Source organism: Aotus nancymaae, unplaced genomic scaffold, assembly GCF_030222135.1.
Source record: "Aotus nancymaae isolate 86718 unplaced genomic scaffold, 86718_ANA_hifiasm-v0.15.2.pri h1tg000062l, whole genome shotgun sequence".
Classification (NCBI taxonomy): domain Eukaryota; kingdom Metazoa; phylum Chordata; class Mammalia; order Primates; family Aotidae; genus Aotus; species Aotus nancymaae.
The window spans coordinates 688,495-716,286 of record NW_026988476.1 but is presented as its reverse complement, the minus strand read 5'-3'; the positions used below and the strand labels follow the sequence as shown (position 1 = coordinate 716,286).

Below are 27,792 nucleotides of genomic sequence, written 5' to 3'. Positions count from 1 at the left end.
AGGTTTCCTTCTAGTGTTTTTATGGTGTTAGGCCTTATGTTTAAGCCTTTAATCCATCTGGAGTCAATTTTAGTGTAAGGTGTCAGGAAGGGGTTGAGTTTCTGCTTTCTGCCTATGGTTAGCCAGTTTTCCCAACACCACTTATTGAACAGGGAATCCTTTCCCCATTGCTTGTTTTTATCAGGTTTGTCAAAGATCAGGTGGTTGTAGATATGTTGTGTCGCCTCCGACGCCTCTGTTCTGTTCCATTGGTCTATATCTCTGTTTTGGTACCAGTACCATGCTGTTTTGATTACCGTAGCCTTGTAGTAGAGTTTGAAGTCCGGTAGTGTGATGCCTCCTGCTTTGTTCTTTTTGCTTAGAATTGACTTGGCTATGCGGGCTCTCTTTTGGTTCTATATGAAGTTTAAGGTGGTTTTTTCCAGTTCTGTGAAGAAGGTCATTGGTAGCTTGATGGGGATAGCGTTGAATCTGTAAATTACTTTGGGCAGTATGGCCATTTTCACGATATTAATTCTTCCTAACCATGAACATGGAATGTTTCTCCATCTGTTTGTGTCCTCTCTTATTTCGTTGAGCAGTGGTTTGTAGTTCTCCTTGAAGAGGTCCTTTACGTTCCTTGTTAGTTGTATTCCTAGGTATTTTATTCTCTTTGTAGCAATTGTGAATGGCAGTTCGTTCTTGATTTGGCTCTCTTTAAGCCTATTATTGGTGTATAGGAATGCATGTGATTTTTGCACATTGATTTTGTATCCTGAGACTTTGCTGAAGTTGCTTATCAGTTTCAGGAGATTTTGGGCTGAGATGATAGGGTCTTCTAGATATACAATCATGTCGTCTGCAAATAGAGACAATTTGACTTCCTCTTTTCCTAATTGAATACCCTTTATTTCTTTTTCTTGTCTGATTGCTCTGGCTAGAACTTCCAGTACTATATTGAACAGGAGTGGTGAGAGAGGGCATCCTTGTCTAGTGCCCGATTTCAAAGGGAATGCTTCCAGTTTTTGCCCATTCAGTATGATATTGGCTGTTGGTTTGTCATAAATAGCTTTTATTATTTTGAGGTACGTTCCGTCGATACCTAGTTTATTGAGAGTTTTTAGCATAAAGGGCTGTTGAATTTTGTCGAAGGCCTTCTCTGCATCAATTGAGATAATCATGTGGTTTTTGTCTTTGGTTCTGTTTATGTGGTGAATTACATTTATAGACTTGCGTATATTGAACCAGCCTTGCATCCCCGGGATGAATCCTACTTGATCATGGTGGATAAGCTTTTTGATGTGCTGTTGCAATCGGCTTGCCAGTATTTTATTGAAGATTTTTGCATCTATGTTCATCATGGATATTGGCCTGTAATTTTCTTTTCTTGTTGAGTCTCTGCCAGGTTTTGGTATTAGGATGATGTTGGTCTCATAAAATGATTTGGGAAGGATTCCTTCTTTTTGGATTATTTGAAATAGTTTCAGTAGGAATGGTACCAGTTCCTCTTTGTATGTCTGGTAGAATTCGGCTGTGAACCCATCTGGACCTGGGCTTTTTTTGGGTGGTAGGCTCTTAATTGCTGCCTCGACTTCAGACCTTGTTATTGGTCTATTCAGGGTTTCGACTTCTTCCTGGTTTAGGCTTGGGGGGAGGCAACTGTCCAGGAATTTATCCATTTCCTCCAGGTTTTCTAGTTTATGTGCATAGAGTTGTTTGTAATAATCTCTGATGATGGTTTGAATTTCTCTGGCATCTGTGATGATATCCCCTTTATCATTTTTTACTGCATCTATTTGGTTATTCTCTCTTTTCTTTTTTATTAGTCTGGCTAGTGGTCTGTCTATTTTGTTGATCTTTTCAGAAAACCAGCTCCTGGATTTATTGATTTTTTGAAGGGTTTTTCGTGTCTCTATCTCCTTCAATTCTGCTTTGATCTTAGTTATTTCTTGTCTTCTGCTAGGTTTTGAGTTTTTTTGATCTTGCTCCTCTAGCTCTTTCAATTTTGACGATAGAGTGTCAATTTTAGTTCTCTCCTTTCTTCTCATGTGGGCACCTATTGCTATATATTTTCCTCTAGAGACTGCTTTAAATGTGTCCCAGAGGTTCTGGTATGTGGTGTCTTCGTTCTCGTTGGTTTCGAAGAACGTCTTTATTTCTGCCTTCATTTCAGTGTTTATCCAGTCAACATTCAGGAGAAAGTTGTTCAATTTCCATGAAACTGTGAGGTTCTGGGTTGGTTTCTGAATTCTGAGTTCTAACTTGATTGCACTGTGGTCTGAGAGACTGTTTGTTATGGTTTCCGTTCTTTTGCATTTGCTGAGGAGTGATTTACTTCCAATTATGTGGTCAATTTTAGAGTAGGTGTGATGTGGTGCTGAGAAGAATGTATATTCTGTGGATTTGGGGTGGAGAGTTCTGCAAATGTCTATTAGGTTTGCTAGGTCCAGGTCTGAGTTCAAGTCCTGGATATCCTTGTTAATTTTCTGTCTCGTTGATCTGTCTAATATTGACAATGGGGTGTTGAAGTCTCCCACTATTATTGTGTGGGAGTCTAGGTCTCTTTGTAAGTCTTTAAGAACTTGCCTTATGTATCTAGGTGCTCCTGTATTAGGTGCATATATATTTAGGATCGTTAGCTCTTCTTGTTGCATTGATCCTTTTACCATTATGTAATGTCCTTCTTTGTCTCTTTTGATCTTTGTTGCTTTAAAGTCTATTTTATCAGAGATGAGAATTGCAACTCCTGCTTTTTTTTGTTCTCCATTTGCTTGGTAAATCTTCCTCCATCCCTTTATTTTGAGCCTTTGTGTATCCTTGCTTGTGAGGTGGGTTTCCTGGATACAGCACACTGATGGGTTTTGGCTTTTTATCCAATTTGCCAATCTGTGTCTTTTGATTGGGGCATTTAGTCCATTTACATTTAGGGTTAATATTGTTATGTGTGAATTTGATCCTGTCATTTTGATGCTAGCTGGCTGTTTTTCCCATTGGTTGATGCAGATTCTTCATTGTGTTGATGCTCTTTACCATTTCGTGCATTTTTGGAGTGGCTGGTACTGGTTGTTTTTTTCTATGTGTAGTGCCTCCTTCAGGAGCTCTTGTAAAGCTGGTCTGGTGGTGATGAAATCTCTGAGTGCTTGCTTGTTCTCAAAGGATTTTATTTTTCCTTCACTTATGAAGCTTAGTTTGGCTGGATATGAAATTCTGGGTTGAAAGTTCTTTTCTTTAAGGATGTTGAATATCGGCCCCCACTCCCTTCTGGCCTGTAGGGTTTCTGCTGAGAGATCTGCTGTAAGTCTGATGGGCTTCCCTTTGTGGGTAACCCGACCTTTCTCTCTGGCTGCGCTTAGTATTTTCTCCTTCATTTCAACCCTGGTGAATCTGACGATTATGTGCCTTGGGGTTGCTCTTCTTGAGGAGTATCTTTGTGGTGTTCTCTGTATTTCCTGGACTTGAATATTGGCCTGCCTTGCTAGGTTGGGGAAGTTTTCCTGGATAATATCCTGAAGAGTATTTTCCAGCTTGGATGCATTCTCTTCGTCACATTCAGGTACACCTATCAAACGTAGATTAGGTCTTTTCACATAGTCCCATATTTCTTGTTGACTCTGTTCATTCCTTTTTACCCTGTTTTCTCTAATCTTGCCTTCTCGTTTTATTTCATTGAGTTGATCTTCGACCTCTGATATCCTTTCTTCTGCTTGGTCAATTCGGCTGTTGAAACTTGTGCATGCTTCGCGAAGTTCTTGTGTTGTGTTTTTCAGCTCCATCAATTCGTTCATATTCCTCTCTAAGTTGTCCATTCTCGTTAACATTTCGTCAAGTCTTTTTTCAAGGTTCTTAGTTTCTTTGCATTGGGTTAGAACATGTTCTTTTAGCTCACGGAAGTTTCTTATTATCCACTTTCTGAAAGCTGATTCTGTCATTTCATCACGCTCATTCTCCATCCAGTCTTGTTCCCTTGCTGGTGAGGAGTTGTGCTCCCTTGTAGGAGGAGAGGTGTTCTGGTTTTGGGTGTTTTCATCCTTTTTGCGCTGGTTTCTTCCCATCTTTGTGGATTTATCCACCTATCGACTTTGTAGTTGCTGTCTTTCTGATTTTGGTAATTTTAAGTCTGTAGTAGCTGAACTCATAAACCCCCTTTTCTTCCCCCTAGGTGGTCTGTCCCAGGGAATTAGGGCGTTATGATTTTCCGCTGTTGCAATGGTTTTCCCTGCCCACAAGGTGGCAGCCTAGTCACACTCAGCCTGCAGAGGCTTCGTTGAGCTGCTGTGGGCAAATTGTCCTGGGAACTGCAGGGTGTTTCCCGGTGGGTGACGCCCCTCCTCCACAGAGCTGGACCGTCCCATGTTCAGCCGTGTTTCCGGAGGCGTCCTCTTTGCCCAGGAAACTCTTGGGTTGAGTCCCTGCCTCAGCTCCCCTTGCTGGCCCAGAGGGGATCCGGTCTCGCTCACTCTGCACAGGGGGCCGCTGCTCCCTGCCTCGGGTGCAGGCAGAGCAGCCACGCCAGTCCAGCCAGCGGAGCTGGCAACCCGTGGAGCTTCGCCACCTGTGAATCTCCTGGTCTGTGGGCAGTAAAAATCCGCTGCCCTGTGAGCCGCTGCATCAGCCAAAGCAGCGGCTCTGAGATTCGTGGCGCGCCCTTGCCCGGGAGTGTCCTGGCTTGAATCCCTGCTTCGGCTCCCCTTGCTGGCTCAGAGGTGATTCAGTCTCTCTCGCTCTGTACGTGGATCCGCCGCCCCCCACCTCAGGGCGTAGGCCGAGCGGCGCGCCGCTCCGCTCAAACCAGCGGCGCTGGTGACCCGTGCGGCTCCTCCTCCTGTTAATCCCCTGGTCTGTGGTCAGTAAAAATCTGTCTGGAAATGCGGCGTCCACTCACCCTCTGCGCCTTCTTTCGGAGCTGCGATCCCGACTTCCTCCTAATCGGCCATCTTGAAAACCTCCGTATTTGGACTTCTACCAGTCTTACCTGTTAGGTTATACTTGACCCTAAAGAAGTTCCTTGTGGGTGTGCTAGAGAGGAGAATCAAAAATGTAATGAAATTGAATAAATTCCTTGTGTAAAAGGCAGTAGCAATAAAGACCAAACCCCATTGGCACCAAAGCTCAGAAATGGAATGGAACTAAAAAATAAAAAGTAAATTAGAGCAAAGCAGGAAAAAACCTTGACAATTTAAAAATTGTGCCCAAGATCTAGAAAAGAGGAGAGAGTGTGTGAGTTTATGTGTGTCTGTGTGTGAGCAATAACAGTGATAAAGGGGGAGCAGACAAGTCTTTGAGACCTACATAGCCATTCTCAGGGTACTCACTGTGGAGGTGAGTAATTCTACATGGCTCTTAAGAACATCCCTCTCTTTAAGGATGTGTTGAAGACTCACTGACCTGAATCCTAAATAAAGCCTTCTGGAGAACAGTGACTGGAAGACAAGTGAAGTTCTACTCTCTTCTGTCATTTAGTCAAGTGTTTATTGAGCTGCCGCTTTGTGTAGTTACCACTAAGCTGTACAATTACTTGTGCATGATATACTCAACAAATTAGTGTATAAATGAGTAAAGGAATGATGCCACCTTTGCACTCATTTACTGAGCGCTTACTGTATATACTAGACATAAAATATTCTAAGTGCTAAGAATATAACGGTGAGCAATACAGAAATCATCCCTGCTGCTTTGAAGCATATAAGTGAGAGGGACATTGTAACAAAAATATGTTAATAAATAATTACAAATTGGGTTTGTGAAGAAAACTAACAACTGCTGTGATACATTGTAGGAGTGGGATCAGTTTAGATTGTGTGTTTTTGGGGGGACTTTCAGTCTAATAACTGAATGATGTGTAGGAATTAGCCAGGTCAGAATTGGAGCATTGCAAGTGGAGAAGACAAAATCATGAAGTTTCTCAGTTTGGGAGTGGGAGAGCTGGAAGTGGGTTGGCATGCTTGGGGGTCTGAAATAAGGCCAGTGTGGCTGGAATGTAGAGAGGGAGGAGTAGAGTTGCACAAAATGAAGTGGAGTGGTTGACAGGGCTTCCAGAAGATAACTGTAATACAGATTCCAAACCTCTCAAGTTTCATTACTCTTAATTTAGGGAATAAAATAGAAATTGATTTGTGGCTTGGAAAAAGTGAAAAGATATTGGTGAATTAGGAATACTTGGTTAATCTATACTCCATGGAAGTTGGTGTTGTATTGTGAAAAGAATGTGGGCCTTGGAATCAGAATTAAGTTCATCCCATCTTTGCTGCTTTTTTAATGATGTGTGACCTTGGATAAGTTACTAAGCCTCTCTGAGCTTCTGTTCTTTCATTTGTAAAATGAAGATAATAGTGCCCCTTTATTGTTAAAATGAAACTAAATATGTAAAATACTTAGCAGAGGGACTAGCTCATACTAAGTGGTCAGTAAGCTACGTGGTGCTGTTACTCTTACTACTATTTCTCTTCTTCCTTCTCAAGGCAGATAGACAACTGCCAGATTGTTCATAAAAATATTAGGTGAACATGATGAACATAACAAAAGCATGCACAAACTGACATGCCTGTAATGACTTTAGACTATTTTATGAGTAGTCCTCAGTGAAACGGTGCGAGTATTTCAGTCTGTCTCATGATGGTTGAAAAAGCAGATTTTTTTTCAATCGCAAACATCAGTTGAACTGTATGTACTTTGGGAAAACTTTGCATTTCAAATGAAGCATTGTAAAGCTAAATTCACTATGAAAAGCCATAGTATTATAAAACACACTATAGGCTTTTCAGAGAGAATCATGCAACTGTAATAAAATAGACTCCCTGAAAATGCTCACATGCCATGTTAAAGACATAGGGTTTTCTTATTACACATACAGTTCTCTAGTTACATTTAGCACAAGTAAGATAAACCATTTGGAAAAAACTGTCATGTAGGTGTCTGTGGTTGACTCTGTTATTAATATGGAAATACAGTAAGACTCTGACATAATAAAAAATTGGTTTCCAAAAACTTTAGTCAAGTTAACGGAGGATGATGAAATAACTCCTGGCTAGCCAGTTAGGAGTTCCTAGGGTGTGGAAACCAATTACCAATTTTCTTCAGGTTATTCATGTTATTGGAGGATATATTTGAATGCTAATAACATGTCAAAGAATTTTGATAATGCCAGTGAAGATTTTTTTGGAAAGAGAAAATCATTTGGGAAAACATTTTGGCCTTTGATTTAGATATTTGTAGGAAAATGCAATATGCAATGGCTAAATTAATTTGACTATGATCCTTAGATACTTTTTACTTTGTGAACACTGTATATGCACATATAGGAAACTAAAAAGTTTTATGAAACAATATGTATTCCAGTATTTTCTGTTATATTTTATTTCAATTTCTGGAAAATGCTGAAGTTTACTAAACTAATTTTATAACATAGTGGTTTACAGCTTGCACTTTGAAAAACATTGCACTAAATGACTGTATTAAGTGATGCTTCAGAAAGGAATACCAGGTTACTCTAGAACCATAGATCAGCACTATTTCACTATTAGCATATCCCATACCACTAGTAATAGATGAATAGTAGGTGCCAGTCCCAGTTGGCTGCCTGGGATGGTCTTGGAAAAAAGGATTCATTCATGTATATGTATATGGGGGGGTATATATTCACGCACATATTTACTTGCTTACACACAGGATGGATACATAAGAAATTAATGATAACATGGATTGCCCAAAGGAAGGAGAACTAGATATCTGGGCAAGAGTGATAAGACACTTTAAGTGCGGTATACCCTTTTATTTTTCATTCTTGTTAAATTTGAATCGTGTGAACATATTTATTCTAAACATTAATAAATTCTGCTTCTACATTATTAGAGAAAGAAAACAGCAGGGTGACTAGTATAGATCAGAGTTTTACAGTAAAGATTACTGTGTAGGCTGGGCACAATGGCTTACGTCTGTAATCCCACCACTTTGGGAGGCTGAGGCGGGTGGATCACTTGAAGTCAGGAGTTCAAGACCACCCTGGCCAACATGGTGAAACTCTGTCTCTACTAAAAATACAAAAATTAGCCGGGTGTGGTGGTAAGTACTGTTATCTCAACTACTTAGGAGACTGAGACATTAGAATCACTTGAACCCAGGAGGTGGAGGTTGCAGTGAGCTGAGATTGTGCCACTTGCACTCCAGCCTGGACTCCCCACTCCTATGCTGGACTCTGCTAATCTACACAGTAATCAGAGTCTCGGATAAAAAAAATATCACTGTGTAATTAGCAGAGTCCAGCATAGGAGTGGGGAGTTACCCTGCATGCTGTTTACTGTCCCGATCTAGACCAGCTATATTGACAGTACTATGCAATGATGTTTAGGTGACTCATTAAAAAGGGTTACTTTGTGTTTTGTGCTCTGCTTATTTATCATAGTGGGGGGATATACTATATTCTAGAAAGCTTTTTTACAATAGACTATGGTTAATTTTAATGTTTCAGTGCCTTTCATTTTTAATTTCTAAATTTGTTATTTAGAAGTAATTTCAAGATGGGCGCGGTGACTCATGCCTATAATCCCAGCACTGTGGGAGGCTGAGGTGGGTGGATCACGAGTTCAGGAGTTTGAGACCAGCCTGACCAATATGGTGAAACCCCATCTTTAAAAAAATAAATAAATGAAAATAAAAATAAATAAAATTTATTTCAAAAAAAAGAAGTAATTTCAATCTTACAGAAAAGTTGTATGAATAAGTTCAAGTAGTACCTGTTTCCATATTCACCTTTTGTCAACATTTTACCCCATTTGTCTTCTCATTTGATCTATCTACCTAACTGATTTTTTTTCCCTGATCCATTTGAGAGAAATTTATAAATACTATGCCCCTTTCTTCCTAACTACTAGAGTATATTTTCTAAAATTAGGGATAGTCTCTTACTTAACTACAGTATGCATATCAGCTTCAATACATTTAATATTCATACTATATTTTATCTACTGTACTGCTAACTTTCCTTTTTTGTCACTTGACCCAGGAATATGCTTTATAGCATTTTTTTCCTGCTTTCTGGCACAGGATTTGGACTAGCGTTAGGTATTGCATTTAGAAAGTTGTCATCTCTTTAGCTTTTTTTTTTTTTTTTTTTTTTTGAGACAGTCTCTCTCGTCACCCAGGCTGGAGTGCAATGGCACAATGTTGTCTCTCTGCAACCTCTTGCTCTTGGGTTCAAGCAATTCTCCTGCCTCAGCCTCCTGAATAGCTGGGAATACAGGTGCGCACCACCATGCCCGGTTAATTTTTGTATTTTTAGTAGACACGGGGTTTCACCATGTTGGCCAGGCCTGTCTCGAACTCCTGACTTCAGGTGTTCTGCCCACCTTGGCCTCCCAAAGTGCTGAGATTACAGGTGTGAGCCACCGCACCCAGCCTCTTTAGCTTCTTTAGCTTTAGCTGCTTTTGGTTGGCAACATTTCCACATCCTTTATTTCTTTTTTTACGATTCTGGCATTTTTAAAGAATATACATTTTCCTTTTTAAAAATAGGATGTTGATTATTTTGATGTTTTCTTTATGATTAAATTCAAATTATGCATTCTCAGAATATTATAGAGCTGATGTGTCTTTCTCAGGATATAAAATCTGGAGATACACAATGTCCATCTAACATTGGTGATGTTAGAGAGTACTTGGTGAAGGAGTTGCCTAGTTTCTACTGTATAATATTTTCCCCTTGCAAGTAAAATATAATCCATAGAAAGACATATTAAAACCATGCAAATATACTAATTCATAAAAATTTTCCCCTAGATTCAGCATCCATGATTGTCCTTACCTGATCCAGTCTTTACTATGTTGGTTGCAACATGCTGATTTTTCTGTTGCTAGCACTAACCTCTACATTTACCAGTCAACACTCAGCATTCTACACTAAGCAATAACCCTAATTTCTCCTCCTCTTGTTTTTTTTTAATATAAACTCATAAATTACCCCTTCTCATGGTTTGTAATTAATTATAAAGTAGAGGATTTGATTATGGGGTGTGTCAGTGATGACATCAAGAGGTCAGTGATCACCTTGAATTGTGTGCAATCTTCTGTGTTCTGGCATCTTTCTAGGGAGAGTGTTCCTAACTTTCATCAGAATCTCTAAAGGGTTCTGGACTCAAAAGTGGAAAACATGTTGAAGGGTTAGACTTTAAGCTATCCTTAGTAGTTATAATATATTTTAATATATTTGTATATCTATTCCCCGCCTTTTTACCCCGAGTGATAAGTAACTGAAATGTTAGAACCATATTGTATGTTCTCTGTAGTACATTGCATTTTTGTCTTCTATTTTTAAACCACAACTTATAATAGTACTATATTTTGGTTCCTTTAAATTTTTTCCTAGAATGTATAATAAATACTTAGATCTTCATTGCCACTGTAGTAACAGTTTATGGTGTATGGAACCAGTCTTGTGAAGCAATGAATTACCTTGATTTAATTTGAAATTTTAAAACCAATGTTTTTTACACTATAGTTTTATTAGCTCTCTGGGAGTGAGCTACATGATGTTGTGCACTGAAAATTACCCAAATGTTCTCGCCTTCTCTTTCCTGGATGAGCTTCAGAAGGAGTTCATTACTACTTATAACATGATGAAGACAAATACTGCTGTCAGACCATACTGTTTCATTGAATTTGGTAAGGGCCTGATTTTTTTTCCTTTTTGTTCTGTCTCCATCCAATCATAGGCAATTTTAAATCTAATATTGGGTGGAGAGGGGACTTCTGCTATCTTGCTTTTAATAGAATAATTTGGTAAATGATCTATAAATTATGGTAACTTTTTACTTAGATGCTTATTAGAAAAAAATTGTGTTTGAACTGTGAAGGGGATTGTTGAGTATTGGTCCAAAGAATTAATAATGCCGGAGGATAACTTCTCAATGAGAAATTTATAAGCCAGAGATTCAGACTTTTGTGTTTATGTAATCTTTTATAGTCTGCTTCATATAGAACAGAGGATGGCAAACATTTGCTAGAAAGCACCAGATAGTACATATTTTAGGGTTTAAGGACCATATAGTCGCTGTCACGACTATTCATCCCTGCCATTGTATCTCGAAAGCAGCCATAGGCGGTATGTAAATGAATGCGGTTATATTCTAATAAAATTTTACAAAATAGTCAGCAGGCTAGATTTGCCTGTGGGCCGTTGTTTGCTCAACTTCTAATGTAGAAGGAAAAAAAAAATGGTAAATAGTAAAAATAAAATTTCACTTGGAAAATACTTAGGAAATGTCATATTACTTTCATTCAATTTATTTTTTAAAACATACGTTCTAATGGTGTAAACAATAAAAAAAGATTTATAAAAACGTGCAACATCTAGTGTGTGTTCTTGTGAAATTGCAGCTGGTATTTAAATCTGTATTGACAGATTTAATAGTTCATGTGATAGGAATCTATGAAAAAACAAGATTTGGCACAGGGTGTGGTGGCTCATGCCTGTTATCCCAGCACTTTGGGAGACTGAGGCAGTAGGATCACTTGAGGCCAGGAGTTCAAGAACACCCTGGACAACATAGAGAGACCCTGTCTATACCAAAAAAAAAAAAAAAAAAAGAAAACAAAACAGCCAGGCATGGTGGCTCACACCTGTAGCCCTAGCTACTTGGGAAGCTGAGGCAGGAGGATCAGTTGAGCACAGGAGTTCAAGATTATAGTGAGCTATGATTGTAACACTACACGCTGGTGACAGAGCAAGACCCTGTCTCCAAAAAAAAAAAAAATGAGACTTTGGTTTAAAGCTAAAGCTGTTTTTTGTTTTTATAATTCCTTGAAGTGGATGTAATACACTTAGGTAGGGTTAAATTCTTAATTTATTTTCAATTACTGATTTCTAGAGTGTAAAACTGATGATTCCATGGTATATTAATCATTAAACACAAATTTGGAATATTTTATGACAAATTGAACAATTTTGAATAATAAACTATCTGTAATATTTATTATCCATAAACGTTCTGAAATGATGAATTGACAAGTAACTGCAAGGAAATTTATTTTTTTATTTTATATAGATAACTTCATTCAGAGGACCAAGCAGCGATATAATAATCCCAGGTCTCTTTCAACAAAGATAAATCTTTCTGATATGCAAATGGAAATCAAGCTGAGGCCCCCTTATCAAATTTCCATGTTCGAACTGGGGTCAGCCAATGGAGTCACATCAGCATTTTCTGTTGACTGTAAAGGTGCTGGTAAGATTTCTTCTGGTGAGTTCTGGATCTCCGTTATTTTTTAAAAAAATCATTGGGAAGAACTGAGAAACTCTTCAAAATGAATTTCTTTATTCTAATGTTTTAAATCAAGTACATGAGAGAATATAGAAGTTCAAAGCAATCCTTTCTCTCAGTGGTTTATAAAGTAAGGTACCAGATATGTGACTAATCAGGAAAATACTTTCAAACAGCAACCTCAGAGGATTTCTTTGCTAGAAAAACATTTTTTTAATTTCAAAAGTTTTTAAAAATTAATTTTCATGGGTACATAGTTGGTTTGTAATATATGGGATATATGAGATATTTTGATACAGGCATGCAGTGCATAGCAATCATTAGAGTAAATGGGGTATTCATCACCTCAAGTATTATTTCTTTGTATTATAAACATGTCAATTGTATTCTTTTAAAATCTACAATAAATTATTGTTGACTCTAGTTACCCTATTGTGCTATGAAGTACTAAGTCTTATTCATTCTAGCTAACCATTATTTTGTTCCCATTAACCATCCCTCTTTCTCCCACCCCCACTACCCTTCCCATCCTCCAGTAACTAACATTCTACTCTCTATCTCCATGAGTTCAGTTGTTTTAAATTTTAGCTCCCACAAATGAGTGAGAATGTGTAAAATTTTCCTTTCTGTGCCTAGCTTATTTCACTTAATAAAATGTCCTCCAGTTCCATCCATGCTGTTGCAAGTGACAGCATCTCATTCTTTTTTTATGGTTGAATAATACTGTTGTGTATGTGTACCATATTTTGTTTATTCATTTGTCTGATGATGGGCACTTAGGTTGCTTCCAAGTCTTACCTGTTGTTAATAGTGCTGCAGTAAACATGAGAATGCAGATATCTCTTTGATACACTGATTTCATTTCTTTTGGATATATACCTAGCAGTGGGATTGCTAGATTATATGATAGTTCTTTTTTTTTTTTTTTTTTGAGACGGAGTTTGACTCTGTCACCCAGGCTGGAGTGCAATGGCATGATCTCAGCTCACTGCAACCTCCACCTCCTTGGTTCAAGCAATTCTCCTGCCTCAGCCTCCGGAGTAGCTGGGACTACAGGCGCACGTTACCATACCTGCCTAATTTTTTGTATTTTTAAATGAGACAGGGTTTCACTGTGTTAGTCAGGATGGTCTGATCTCCTGACCTTATGATCTGCCCACCTCGGCCTCCCAAAGTGCTGGGATTACAGGTGTGAGCCACTGCGCCCAGCTTCTTTTTAGTTTTTGAGGAACCTCAAAACTACTACTGTTTTCCACAATGGTTGTACTAATTTACATCCCCACCAACAGTGTTTCCTTTTCTCCACAACCTCACCAGCATTCATTATTGCCTGTCTTTTGGATAAAATCCATTTTAACTGGGGTAAGATGATGCCTCGTTGTAGTTTTCATTTGCATTTCTCTGATGACCAGTGATGTTGAGCACCTTTTCATATACCTGTTTACCATTTGTATGTCTCTTGAAAAATGTGTGTTCAGATCTTTTGCCCATTTTTTGACTTAATATATTTTTTTCATATACAGTTGTTTGAGCTCCTTATATATTCTGGTTATTAATCCCTTGTCAGATGCATATAGGGATTCACATCCTTTGTCTGTGAATATTTTCTGTCATTCTGTGGGTTGTCTCTTCACTTTGTTTCCTTTGCTATGCAGAAGCTTTTTAACTCAATATAATGCAATTTGTCCACTTTTGCCTTGGTTGCCTGTGCTTGTGAGGTATTACTCAAGAGATCTTTGCCCAGATCAGTGTCCTGGAGAGTTTCCCCAATGTTTTCTTTTAGTAGCTTAATAGTTTGAGGTCTTAGATTTAAGTCTAATTCATTTTGATTTCATCTTTGTGTATGTCTAGGAAAACTTTTAAGGTTTTTTTGTAAACATTTTTCTAGAAATGAAAAATAGGTTCTTTGTGCTGCATATTTATAGGTATGTAAAGTGCTTTGCATTATGTTAAAATGGCTACATTCAAGGCCAGGGTTCTTGACTGTCACAGAAGGTGTAAAGACTTGAGTGCTCAATCTCCCATCCCAAAGAAGGAATACGATCTTCAACAATTGTGAAAGGTTATAAACTTTTGCTTAAAATGAACACCTCATTATCTTATAAGGTAGCATATGCCGTTGTCAGACTATTATTTGCTTAAAAAATTATTCCAACCTAAGGCTTTAGGAAAAAAAAAAAGCTTCCTTATATAATTGAGCTAAAGTCAGCTTCCCTATGTCTACCAGTTTGTTCTGTGATCTCTTTCTCCCTTCCTTCAGCAGAACCAGAATAACAGTTAAGTCAGCAACTATGTGTCCTTTCCATCCTCTTAGTCTAGTTTACTTCATATAAATATCTCCAGTTCACTAATGAGAACACATGGACACAGGGAGGGGAACATCACATCAGGGCTTGTTGCGGGGTGGGGGGCTAGGGGAGGGATAGCATTAGGAGAAATACCTGATGTAGATGACGGTTTGATGGGTGCAGCAAACCACCATGGCAAGTGTATACCTATGTAACAAACCTGCATGTTCTGCACATGTATCTCAGAACTTAAGGTGTGTGTGTATATATAAATTTTATATATGTATAATATATATATATTTTATATATTTTTATATATTATATATCTCCACATAATGGAAATTCTGGAATAAAATAAAATTACTAAAATGAAAAATTCATTAGAAGGGCTTAACAATAGATTTGAACTGGCAGAAGAGTTAGCAATTTGAAGATAGACTGATAGAGATTAACCAAAAAAAAAAGAATGAAGAAAAATAAACAGAATCTTAAAAAATAGAGGGCATGCCAACATATGTGTGACAGGATACTGAAGAAGAAGGGAGAGAAAAAGGAGCAGAGAAAATATTTGAGGAAATAATGGCTGAAAAGTTACCAGATTTATGGAAGTTCCCACTAATCTCTTCCAGGAAGCTCAGTGAGCTCCAAATAGATTACACAAAAGAGATCCACAAATAGATGAATCATAGTAAAATGCTGAAAGTCAAAGACAAGGAGAAAATAGTGAAATCAGCAGGAGAAAACGAACTTGTCACTTACATGAGTTTACCTGCATAACAAAACTGCACATCTACTCCTGAACCTAAAATAATAGTTAAAAAAAAAAAAATCACTTTCAGTGAACCTCAATAAGATGAACAGCTGACTTATTAGCAGAAGCAATAGAGACTAGAAGGCAATAGAATAACATACAAAGTGCTGAAAGAAAAAGAATAAAAACTAGTAACCAATAATTTTATATCCTGCAAAATTATCTTTTTAAAAAAAAGGCAAAAGAAAGACATTTGCAGATAAATGAAAGATAAAATAATTTGTTGCTAGCAGACATACCTTACAGGAAATAATAAAGGAAATTATTTAGGCTGAAAAGAAGTGAACCTAGAAAATAATTTGAATCCATATGAAAAAAAGCAAAGAACAAGGTAAAGGTAATTAAGTAATTAAAAAAGACAATTAAGGCCAGGTATAGTAGCTCATGCTTGTAATCCTAATACTTTGGGAGGCCAACCTGGGAAGATCCCATGAGCCTAGGAGTTTGAAGTTGCAGTGAGCTAGGCTGCCCTCCAGCTTGGGCAATACAGCAAGACTCTGACTCTTAAGAAAAAAACAGTAAAAATACATTAATGCATTTTTTTTCCTGCTCTCTAGTCTTAACTGATTTAGAAAGTGTTCATATAAAACAGTGCATATATAATGTCATTGTGGGCCTTTAACATATAGAAATGTAATATATTTTCCCATAACAGCAAAAAGGACGTAGATGGTAGTGAAATTGTACTGGGCTAAGGAAACTACTCCAGATGGTAATTCAAATCAACAGGAACAAATGAAGTGAGCCAGAAAGATAAGATAAATATTAAGAGCTATGAACATAATTACTATCCTTTCTTCTCTTAGCATTTTTAGAAGACATAAAATTATATAAAGTCATAATTTATAACAATGTATTTTGGAGTTTGTGATGTTTATTCATATGTATAACAGCAATACCACAAAAAGATAAAGGGAATAGAGCTATATAGAGTAATGTTTCTGTGGCTCACTAGAATTTAGTATAAATCTGATGCTGTTACTTACAGTTAAGATGTATATGGTAAGCTTAGAGCAACCACAAAGCAAATAAAAAGTAGTAAAAATTATTAAGTAAAATACTGCACTACCAAATATTCACTTAATGCAAATGAAAGAAACAAAAGTAAAGGAGGGATAGAGCCAAAAAAAGGCATGAAATGTATAAGAAAAAAGAAAAATGGCAGATGTAAATCTATATCAATATTATATGTGAATGGATTTAGAAAGTGTTAATAAATAATCCAGTCAAAAGACAGCAATTGTAAGATTGGATTAAAAATAAAAAAGCAAGATGCAGCTATATGCTGTCTTCAGGAGACAAACCTTATATTCAAAGATACAAATAGATTGAAAGTCAAGGGATAAAAAAGGATACATGAAGAGTGAAGGAGAGCTGGAGTAGCAATACTAATATCAGACAAAATAGACTTTGTGACAAACATTGGTATGAGAGGTAAAGCATGACATTTTATAATGATAAAAGGGTGAATCAGTTAAGATAGAGTTATAAACATATATACATTTAACAACAGAGCCTCAAAGTACGTTAAGTAAAACATGCTAGAAGTGAATAGAAAAATAGACATTTGAATAATAAAGTTGGAGACTTAAATACACAACTTTCAATAATGGAAAGAACAATTAGGCAGAAGATGAGAAAATAGAAGACTTGAACACCTGCACCACCATATGCCAGTGAGACATAACAGACATCTTTCAGAATATTCCATTTAACAACAGAATTTATAGTCTTCTCAAATTCATGTGAACTGTTCTCCAGGATAGACCTTATGCTAAGCTAAACAAAACCCTCATAAATTTAAAAGGATAGAAATAGTACAAAGTATGTTCTCCAGCCACAATTAGGAAAAGAGGAAGTCAAATTTTCTCTATTTGCAGATGACATGATTGTATATTTAGAAGACCCCATCATCTCATTCCAAAATCTCCTTAAGCTGATAAGCAACTTCAGCAAAGTCTCAGGATACAAAATCAATGTGCAAAAACCACAAGCATTCCTATACGCCAGTAACAAACAGAGCCAAATCTGAGTGAACACCCATTCACAATTGTTACAAAAAGAATAAAATACCTAGGAATACAACTAACAAGGGATGTGAAGGACCAAGGAGAACTACAAATCTCTACTCAAGGAAATAAGAGAGGATACAAACAGATGGAAAAACATTCCATGCTTATAGTTAGGAAGAATCAATATCATAAAACTGGCCATACTGCCCAGAGTAATTGAAAGATTCAGTGCTATCTCCATCAAGCTACCATTGACTTTCTTCACAGAATTGGAAAAAACCACCTTAAACTTCATATGGAACCAAAAAAGAGCTTGCATAGCCAAGACAATCCTAAGCAAAAAAAAAAAAAAAAAAAAAGCGAAAAAACAAACAAAACCCAAAAACAAAGCTGGAGGCCTCATGCTTGCTGCCTGACTTCAAACTATACTACAAGGGCTACATTAATCAAAACAGCATTGTACTGGTACCAAAACAGAGATATAGACCAATAGAACAGAACAGAGGCCTCAAAAAAATGCCACACATCTGCAACCATCTGATATTTGACAAACCTGACAAAAGCAATGGGGAAAGGATTCCCTATTTAATAAATGGTGTTGGGAAAACTAACTAGCCATATGCAAAAACTGAAGCTGGATCCCTTCCTTACACCTTATACAAAAATTAACTCCAAATGGATTAACGATTTAAACATAAGACCTAACACCATAAAAACCCTAGAAGAAAACGTAGGCAATGCCATTGAGTACGTAGGCATGGACAAGGACCTCATGACTAAAACACCAAAAGCAATGGCAACAAAAGCCAAAATAAACAATGGATCTAATTAAGAGCTTCTGCACAGCAAAAGAAACTATCCTTAGCGTGAATCAGCAACCAACAGAATGGGAAAAAATTTTTACAATCTACCCATCCAACAAAAGGCTAATACCCAGAATCTACAAAGAACTTAAATTTACAAGAAAAAAAAAAAAACATCAAAAAGTGGGTGAAGGATATAAACACTTTCAAAAGAATACATTTATGCAGCCAACAAACATTTCTCATTAGAGAAATGCAAATCAAAACCACATTGAGATACCATCTCATGACAGTTAGAATGGTGATCATTAAAAAATCTGGAGACAACAGGTGCTGGAGAGGATGTGGAAAAATAGGAACGCTGTTACACTGTTGGTGGGAGTGTAAGTTAGTTCAACCATTGTAGAAGACTGTGGCAGTTCCTTAAGGATCTAGAAATAGAAATATCATTTGACCCAGCAATCCCATTACTGGGTATATACCCAAAGGATTATAAATCATTCTATCATAAAGACATATGCACACGTATGTTTATTGCAGCACTGTTCATAATAACAAGACTTGGAACCAACCCAAATGCCCATCGATAGACTGGATAAAGAAAATGTGGCAGATATACACCATGGAATACTATGCAGCCATAAAGGATGAGTTTGTGTCATTTGTAGGGACATGGATGAACCTGGAAACCATCATTCTCAGCAAACTGACACAAGAACAGAAAATCAAACACTGTGTGTTCTCACTCATAGGCAGGTGTTGAACAATGAGGTCATATGGTCTCTGCTGATATAACACATGAAAGTAGCTATAGATGTTATATAAAAGAATGAGTGAGGCTATGTTACAATAAAACTTTATTTACAAAAGTAGATGGTGAGCTAAATTTGGTCTGTGAGTCATAGTTTGCCAACCTGTGTTGTCTTCTAATCTCTGACACAGAGCTGGCATAACCTCGTGACAATGTGGTAAATATACTGATATCTTTATCAGGTAAAAGTAAAATACTTCTGATTTTCTCTATTAGGATAGAAAAATGTTACCAAATTAGTACTTATACGTCAGAGAATAAATTGCTTTGTTCCATAACAAGACTGTATTTGGAAAAGCACATGCAGTCGTCCTCCAAGACACATCCATTTTGGAGACTTAAACTGGAGAATTAAATGGGAATATAATAGGACTTGTTCCCTATGCATCTTTTAAGCCTTGGATGGTGGCACTGATATCTGCAATTATTGTAGGGATTAGTATTTTGATGATATTGGGTTGGGAGAGCTCCAGAACTTCCATTGACCCTTTTTTCTCTAATAGTTCTAATTCCATGGGTCTGGCAGTCAATATTGCAAAAGATATTGGTTCATTAATACACACTCAGGATTCAGGAATATAACCTTAATTGGGGTAGGGAGGCCAACTTGGCCTACGAGGAGGTGGACTCTGTTAGAAACTCCACTTATCACATGAATTCCATAAGTCCCCACCCTGACCCATAGCCAGCAGTGGTATCCTGGATCACCAAATGTTAGACACTTGGAAAATGGGGAGTCTGGTATTTGTTATTGTTTTAAGGAGGAGGGGCCAGGTGCAGTGGTTCACACCTGTAATCCCAGCACTTTGGTAGACCAGGGCGGGAGGATGGCTTGAGCCTAGGAGTTTGAGACCAACATGGACAACAAAGTGAGACCCTGTATCTACAGAAAATAAAAAGATTTGCTGGGCTTGGTGGCACGTGACTGTAGTCCCAGTTACTAGAAAGGCTGAGACAGGAGGATTGCTTGAGCCTGGGAGATTGAGGCTGCAGTGAGCCTTGATCATGCCACTATACTCCAGCCTGGGTGACAGAGTGAGACCCTGTATCAAAAAAAAAAAAAAAAGTTTTAAAAGTAACTCACAACTAGAACTTATTTTATTTTTATTTGAGACGGAATGTTGCTCTGTCGCCCAGCAGGCTAGAGTGCGGTGGCGTAATCTCAACTCACTGCAACCTCTACCTCCTAGGTTCAAGCATTTTTCCTGCCTCATCCTTACTAGTAGCTGGGATTACAGGAGCATGCCACCACACCTGGCTAATTTTTGTATTTTTTAGTAGAGACGGGGTTTCACTATGTCTGGTCTCAGCCAGGTTTCACCAGGTTGATCTCGAACTCCTGACCTCGTGGTCTGTCCACCTTGACCTCCAAAAGTGCTGGGATTACAGGGTTAGGCACTGCACCTGGTCTCTGACTTACTTTAATATAACTAAATTTACTTTTAATTCAGGCCAAGCCTACATAAGATTTTCTATAGTCCCCAAGTTAAAATAAATTTTGTGTTTTGGAACTTCTAAATAAAATTAATTCCATCATTTTAGAATCTGGTTAATAGTTACTTGATAAACATCATTTTTCAGGGCTTTCTTCCCTCTGTTACAGTATCTTGCTCTCAATTATCTTTTTGGTATTTCTTCAATTTTTTCTTTTTCTAATCTTTTGATCCTCTCCCCACAGTCTGTCATGAATGTTTTTATTTTGCCATACTTACCATTTTCTGAAGTCTATAGTTGTTGGTCATGGGGTTAAAATATTAAATGAAGGGTACTGTTTTATGCTTTTACTTCTTTTGTTTTCTTTTTAAAACTGTTTATTATGGAAAATTCCAAAGTAAAAAGAATAGTATTAATAAACAGAATGGTATAATTAACCCTCATGTACCCAGCTGTAACAACCATACCAACATTTTGCCATTATTTTTTCATCTGTACCTCTACCTACTCCCCCAGCCACTCATCTACTCAGTAATTTATCTCTACATTTTTTTTTTGTTTAAGGGTGATTTACATATATTAAAATGCACAAATCTTTGCTATTTCCACCCTGTTTCAAAGTATATGTTTCGTTATTACTCAAGTATGGTGAGGAGATGACTGCCGTAGAAAAGACAATTTGTTATATTCACTGAGCCCTAGAAAAGGGAGCACACAAGGACTTGCCAATGTAGGTCAGGAGGCAGAGGGAGCAGGAGGAAAATGTGGGCAAGAACTTTTATTGTGGTTTCAGTGGTAAGGAATGGGTGAGGCAGGGTAAGGAGGTTTTAGGATTGGCTAGTTTGAATAATTTCAGTGGACTCTGGGGCATAGGTTCTATCTCTGTTTGTGTGATACCTGGCCCTGGGGTGATTGGGATAGGGAAATAATGGTCCTGAGTGTGAGAGCCTTGTAGAGGAGTTGGTTGGTAGTGTGGGTCTGGATTGATTGGAATGCATATGAAAGGGAGACTCAGACAAGTTGTTTGCCATCTCTAGGAATTAGCTATCCCTGGGAGAGGCAGTTCTTCCAGAGTCAGCAAGGCCCCAGACGTCAAAGCATCAAAAATACAGAATAAAAAGACATTAATAAACACCCTTATTACAATATAGGACATTTCCATCTCCCCGCAGAAGTTTCTTTGTGTCCCTTCCCAGTCAGTTTCCACCAGTCAATTTCCACCATCCTCTAGACAACCACTATTTTGATTTTTTTCCACTTGAACTTTGTTTCATTTGTTCTAGGACTTTATATAAAAGAAGACTACATTGTGTGACTGTTGTGTTCAGCTTCTTTTACACAGCATAATGTCATACATACATGTTGCCTGCCTCAGTAATTTGTTTCTTTTTATTCCTGAGCAGTATTCCATTGTGTGAGTGTACCACAATTTGTTTATTCATGCTCTTGCTGATGGACATAAACTTGTTTCAGTTTTTGTTACTGTACATAAAGCTATGAATATTTATCCTTTTATTGACATATATTTTCATTTGCCTTGAGTAAGTATTAGGAGTGGAATCGATAGGTCAAAACGTTGCCTGTTTACCAGTTTTCTGAAGTAGTTGTGCCATTTTACCTTCCCAGCAAGCAATTTATGAGCATTTTGATTACTCCACATCTTCACCAACATTTAGTGTTGTTAGTCTTTTTACTTTTATGTTGTGTTAAAAAAAAAAAAAAAACTTCATGAAACTCTAAATTTAGGGTTTAAACTGTTAGAAACACTTCTGTCAGTTTCTCTGACACTTGTATGTTTTTCATCTATTTTGTCATTTTCTAGATAATTTGTCAGTTACCTGAAAATGCTACTCTTTTGGCTGGTGCCCACAGCCAAATAGATTTAATAATCTCTCTTACACACACACATGCACTCACTCACACGCATGTGTGTGCACACACCCTCATAATCCAACAGGTATTTATCATTTTTTTTCTGTGAAGTATTATGCTAAATTTTGTGGAGACATTTTTTAGAAAGAAAGTAAACACATTAACTGCAATCAGAATGGTAAAGGAAAATACAATCCAATAAGTAAAACACAAAGTAGAATGTGATACATGCTCCTAAAGAGGTAAGAAGGAAGACACTTTCAGGTCTTGGACCCTTGAAGGATATGCATGATTTTTACAGATGGTTGTGATAAAGAAGGGCCTCATTGGTGTAAAGAATAGTCTGTTTTTGTGCCAGACTGTTATACTCATTCAATCATACTTCACTAATAAATGGTGCTCATTTAGATGGAATTGACCTGAAATTTCTCTCTTATCTTCCACAGACTGTTTCCTAGGCATCTTGGGCATCTTTGAGATTTAAAATGGTACCATCTCTTTGAATTCTCATAAGGACTGTTCTGGGACTTGCTTCAAAAATTACTTTTCCTTTTTCTTGACTGTTCTATTTCATCTTCACTGAATTATTTCATTTCACCTATGTATGTATTCAAGTCTTCCTCCCTCCCTCCAACATTCTAGGAGAAGAAAGAATTATTTTCTCAATCGTATTATCCCTGTTAAGCTTTCATTCTGTTTTTCTCTCCTTTAACCGCAGTAGTATTAACTTAATACTTCCACCTCTTAACATCACCAGTTGTTCAACCTCATGCAATCTGAATTTGATAAGGAAAATGTGGTTCATATACACAATGGAGTACTATTCAGCCATTAAAAAGATGAGATCCATTCATTTGCAACAACATAGGTGGAACTGGAGATCATGAAGTGAAATAAGCCAGGCATAGAAAGACAAACCTTGCATGGTCTCACTTTTTTTGTGAGACCTAAAAAGTCCTCAACCACTTTTCTGAAACTTTTTTTTTTTTTTTTTTAAGAGAATCAACTAGCATCTCCTGGTCAATAAGTCTAATACTTTTTATTTTAAGGTCTGATTTTTTTTTTTTTTTTTGGCCTGTCTATAGGCAGATAGCTTCTTGTTCATCTCTCCTTCCTAGGTTTCTCTTAATTCTCCTGCATCTGCCTTCCCTGACTCTTCTTCCTTCCCTGACTCTTCTTCCTTCCCTTACTGACAGTGGTTACCAAGGATTTCCCTTGGCCTGCTTCTTTCCTTGATCCTCATTTAAACCTTTCCCTTCAGCTGCAGACCTCATTTGCTTCTCCAGCTCTACTGCTATTCCATTCTTCAGCTGATTGTTAAACATGGCCCACCATCACCTCAAATATGATGTTTAAGATGTCTCCATTTTTTATCAAACTTAAGTTTCTTCCTCTGGATCTGTTGTTAAGCACCCTCATCTTTCCTATCACCTAGAGGTAAAACCTCAACATTTCTTTGATTTATTTTTTCCCTTTTGTTTGCCACATCTAATTAGTTGCCAAATCTAATAGTTTTAACTTCCATGACTTCTCACTTCTTTTTCCCCATTTCTTTTTTTTTTTTTCATTTTAGCTTTATTCTTTATGACCTCCGAAGCACTCAGATTCCCATTTCTGTTGTGACTATTCTAATTTAGGCCCTGATTTCAGTCAGTCTTTTGCAGTGACTCTCCCACAAACTTCCCATTATAGAATTGTAGAAAGAGCAGGCACTCTGCAGTCAGATAGACTCAAGTGCTAATTGTTAAGATGGCCCTTCTGGCTGTCTGACTTACAGAAAATTATTTAACCTTAATTTGCAAATAAGAAAGTTTAGGCACAGAAAAGTTAGGCATTCCAGTTCAGTCACAGAGAAGTTAGTCATTTCTACTTCATGAAGTATGCCATTCTGAAGGGTAATGGGACAATGTGTGCTTAGTGAGAAGGTCCTCGCAAAAAGATTATTTCTTCCTCCTTTACTTTTGATCTCTTTACAACCCACTAATAGATTAATATTCTTTAAGTATAACCTTCATCATATGAGAATCTTGTTGTTCAGTGGTTCCCCATTGTCTAATTTTCCATAATTCTTAGCCTAGAATTTTATAATATTAATTTGTGTCCACCTCCCTTTCTGACCTTATTTCTCCCCACTCATCACCAGCATCTCTTTGATCCAAACCAAACCACTAGCAATGCCCTGTAGCAGAATGGCTGAGAACATGAATTCCAGAATCATCTAAATCCCAGTTCACCTGCTTACTTTGTGTCTGTGAGCAAATTATTTAATGTCTCTAAACCTTTCCTATTCCAGGGGGTGGAGGGTAGGGAGCAGGATAATTATAGTGCCCTACTGCATTGGGTTGTTGGAAGGATAAAGTGAGACCAAGTATATAAAGCAGTTGGTGCCTGGCGTATTGAGAGCAGTCACTGCTGGTAGAAGTAGTAATTGTTGATGCTGCTATTACTCGTTTCTCCCAGGTCCATCTCCATCACATTCACGTACTTTTCTCTGCGTGGAATGCATTTCTTCCCCTTTGTATCTGACTACATTTTATCTGTCTTCAAAGATCCTGATTCTCGTCGCTACCCTCCCCCTACTTGTATCTTTCCGCTTGATCATTCCCCTACCTCTTTTAGCTTAGAATGCTTATTACTTTCATATACTTATCTGTACTACCTCTTATAAAAGACTAGAAATGCCTTGAGGGCAGATTGTATAATTCATTTTTTGTATCTTCTAAAGCGTAGCATCTTACACAGAACTATGCCAGAAAGTATTTACTGAATAAATATATTAATTTACTATAACCAATAGCCCTTTGGTTCCAAGAGGTTTATTCTCACTTCTTTAGGAACTTTTGCAGAGTCTCCATAACCATTGGTACATTTTCAGAAACATGTAATTTTGTTATCATTATGCCATCTTTGGGTTCAAGAAGACTGAAATGACATTGTAGCAGAAGGCAATAATAACAAAAGCAAAACAGAACAAAAAAAAAATGATGAGGTGTCACTGCTTTGGATCTAGCAAAATTATTGTATTTCTACACTGCCTCTCATTTGTTATTGTTACAAATACTCTACACCGAATATTATAGTACCTAGAATGGTGCTGAATTGAAGTGTGCAGTAAGCATTTTTGAGTAATAGTGGATCTAAAATCTGCTCTACTGAAGTAAAAAAATAGCGTAAATAGCTATTGCATTAAAATGTGGTTAAATATCTAGTTCAGTTTGTCAAAATGAGAAATTATTCTTAAGGAGTGTCACCCTCTTATGTTGTGTGCAGATGGAGTATTCTCTTGATAACTTCTCAAGGTACAAGCCACAGAACCTGGAAAGTGGGTGGAGGTGGAAGTGGGGGGTCTCTAGAATTTCTTCCCCACGGTGAGTTGGCACAATGCCAGCCTGTCCTTCAGCACAGGGTGTACTGTGTTCTTGTTAAAGAAGGCTTATGCTTTTTAAGGCTTTGTGCCTTGAAAAATATTTTTGGTCATTTTGAAATAATTTATAAGTGGTATGCTGTCATTTTAAAGAGTGCTGTAAGGCTAAGAGACAAATTTTAGAAATTTAATAAAAATTTACGTATACGTACTGTTTATTTCTTAAGTAGGTATTAATACACTAAAAGGGTAATAATTTTCCACTGAATAATGGCTACACCTTACGTGACTGAAAAAGCTAAGGTTTTTTAGTTATAATGCAGAATATTATTTGAGACTTTTTGTTAAGGTAAACTTGTTTTGTATACTTTAGAAATATGATTTACGTAACCTATTCAGTTGCCAGGTGGTTTTATTCTTGAGACCTATATTAAGAATTTCCTTTTTTATACAGGCCTGTTCCCCTTACTCATTACTGAAAAGGGGTGAAGAGGGAGGCTGCAAAACATAATTGATGTATAGACCAATTAGATAGATTTTTTTAAATCATGATTTTTTTTTCTTTACTGATATAAAACTTGGAAACAGTGTTGAATAGAGACATTTAATTTTCTATTGTCATATTAAAATCTCAAGGAAATTGATTGAGAGCAGGCAGCTTGTGCACCAAAGAAGTTTAAAAAATGTTATCCTATATAAGCACTTTCTGCTGAACTTGGGGAGTAAATACTTTTTTGTGATATGTGGATTCTTGTGTTTTTATAACTGTTTAGGGAAAATGTTCTGCTGTAATGGCTGAATATAAGTTGCAGAGATTTAAGCCCGCCCTTATATTAATGTTCTGCCTCATTAACTTAATTGTTAGGGCATTTACACTTCAGTGATTTAAATAAAATACTCTAATGTGATTCTTTTGTCTTCTCTTTCCCTCTGTCTCCCTTTTGAAGTCTAGATGATTATGTATTTAGTTTTGTGTTTTCATGTAGACCCTGTTGTTAATTCTATTAAGTGTAAGATGATGATGATGAAGGGAAGCTATTGTATAACTCTTAAGCTGCAGAAGCCCTGGAAGATACGGGAATGTATTTATGAAAATAGAGTGGTCATTTCTTCAGCTGGTGTTTAGTCACTTTTACCTTATAGTGTTATTCAGATGATCAGGAATTTCATAGCTATAAGACTTCATTCTGTTTTGGAGTTCAGATTGCTGATTATATATGAGCTTTCACACATATCCAGTGGTATTTATAGCCCTGGAACCCAAATAAGGGAAAGTTTTGCTTAAAAGTAAGCTATGTTTGTCCTTAAAAATGTTTCCTAAGCAGTTTAAAAAAAAAGTAGGATTATGCAATGAATTTCCAAGCAAAGTCACCTTTACAAATACTTGTACCTACTTGCAAATAGTAGACATGTTTAAGCAGTAAGTTTTTTTCTAAATGATTTACTGCCAATTGTGAGCGTTCCTTAGCACTGTCTATCCCAAATGCAAGTTATATGTCTTTGTTAAAAATGTAGAGAAAGGCCAGATGCAATGTCTCTTGCCTGTAATACCAGCACTTTGGGAAGCCAAGGCCAGAGGATCATTTGAGGCCAGGAATTCAAGACCAGCCTGGGCAACATAGTGAGACCCTGTCTCTCCAAAAAATTCAAGAAAATATTGGCCAGGCATTGTGGCACATGCCTGTAATCATAGATACTTGGGAGTCTGAGGCATGAGGATCACTTGAGCCCTGGAGTTTGAGGCTTGTAGTGAGCTGTGATCGTGACATTGTCTCCAAAAAAATAAAATAAAATGAGAGAAAAATAAGTTAATTTAAGGGAAATGAAGCTTTTATGTTGTCAAGCATTTTTAATTTATAAGTGTATTTAATTGTGAATATATGTTGTTAAATAATTCTTTTGAAGTATCTGTTTGACCCATTTAAGTTGAGCAGTGAATTTCTGTTTTACGTGAGTTCGTCTACCTGAGGTATTGGTGTTCATTTCTAACTATTTCTTTTATTTTCCAGCTCACCAGCGACTGGAACCAGCAACTCTGTCAGGGATTGTGGGATTTGTCCTTAGTCTTTTATGTGGAGCTCTGAATTTAATTCGAGGTTTTCATGCTATAGAAAGTCTCCTGCAGGTACTGTGCTATTTTTGCAATTTCAGGGGACAGTGCCTATTC

At 37.2% G+C, this 27,792-nt stretch overlaps 1 protein-coding gene across 6 annotated transcripts in view; it reads left to right on the top strand.

Moving 5' to 3' along the window:
* SEC22A (SEC22 homolog A, vesicle trafficking protein) overlaps nucleotides 1-27,792 on the top strand; it is a 78,986-nt gene that overhangs the window by 14,762 nt on the left and 36,432 nt on the right. For all 6 annotated transcript variants that reach the window (XR_010338546.1, XR_010338545.1, XM_012476192.3 and 3 more), the window contains 3 exons: nucleotides 10,469-10,632; nucleotides 12,015-12,209; nucleotides 27,635-27,750. Coding sequence is in view for 4 of the 6 variants with exons in the window: in XM_012476192.3 (XP_012331615.1) it covers nucleotides 10,469-10,632; nucleotides 12,015-12,209; nucleotides 27,635-27,750 (475 nt within the window). In the remaining 2 variants the exon portion in view is untranslated. The remainder of the gene's footprint in view (nucleotides 1-10,468; nucleotides 10,633-12,014; nucleotides 12,210-27,634; nucleotides 27,751-27,792) is intronic.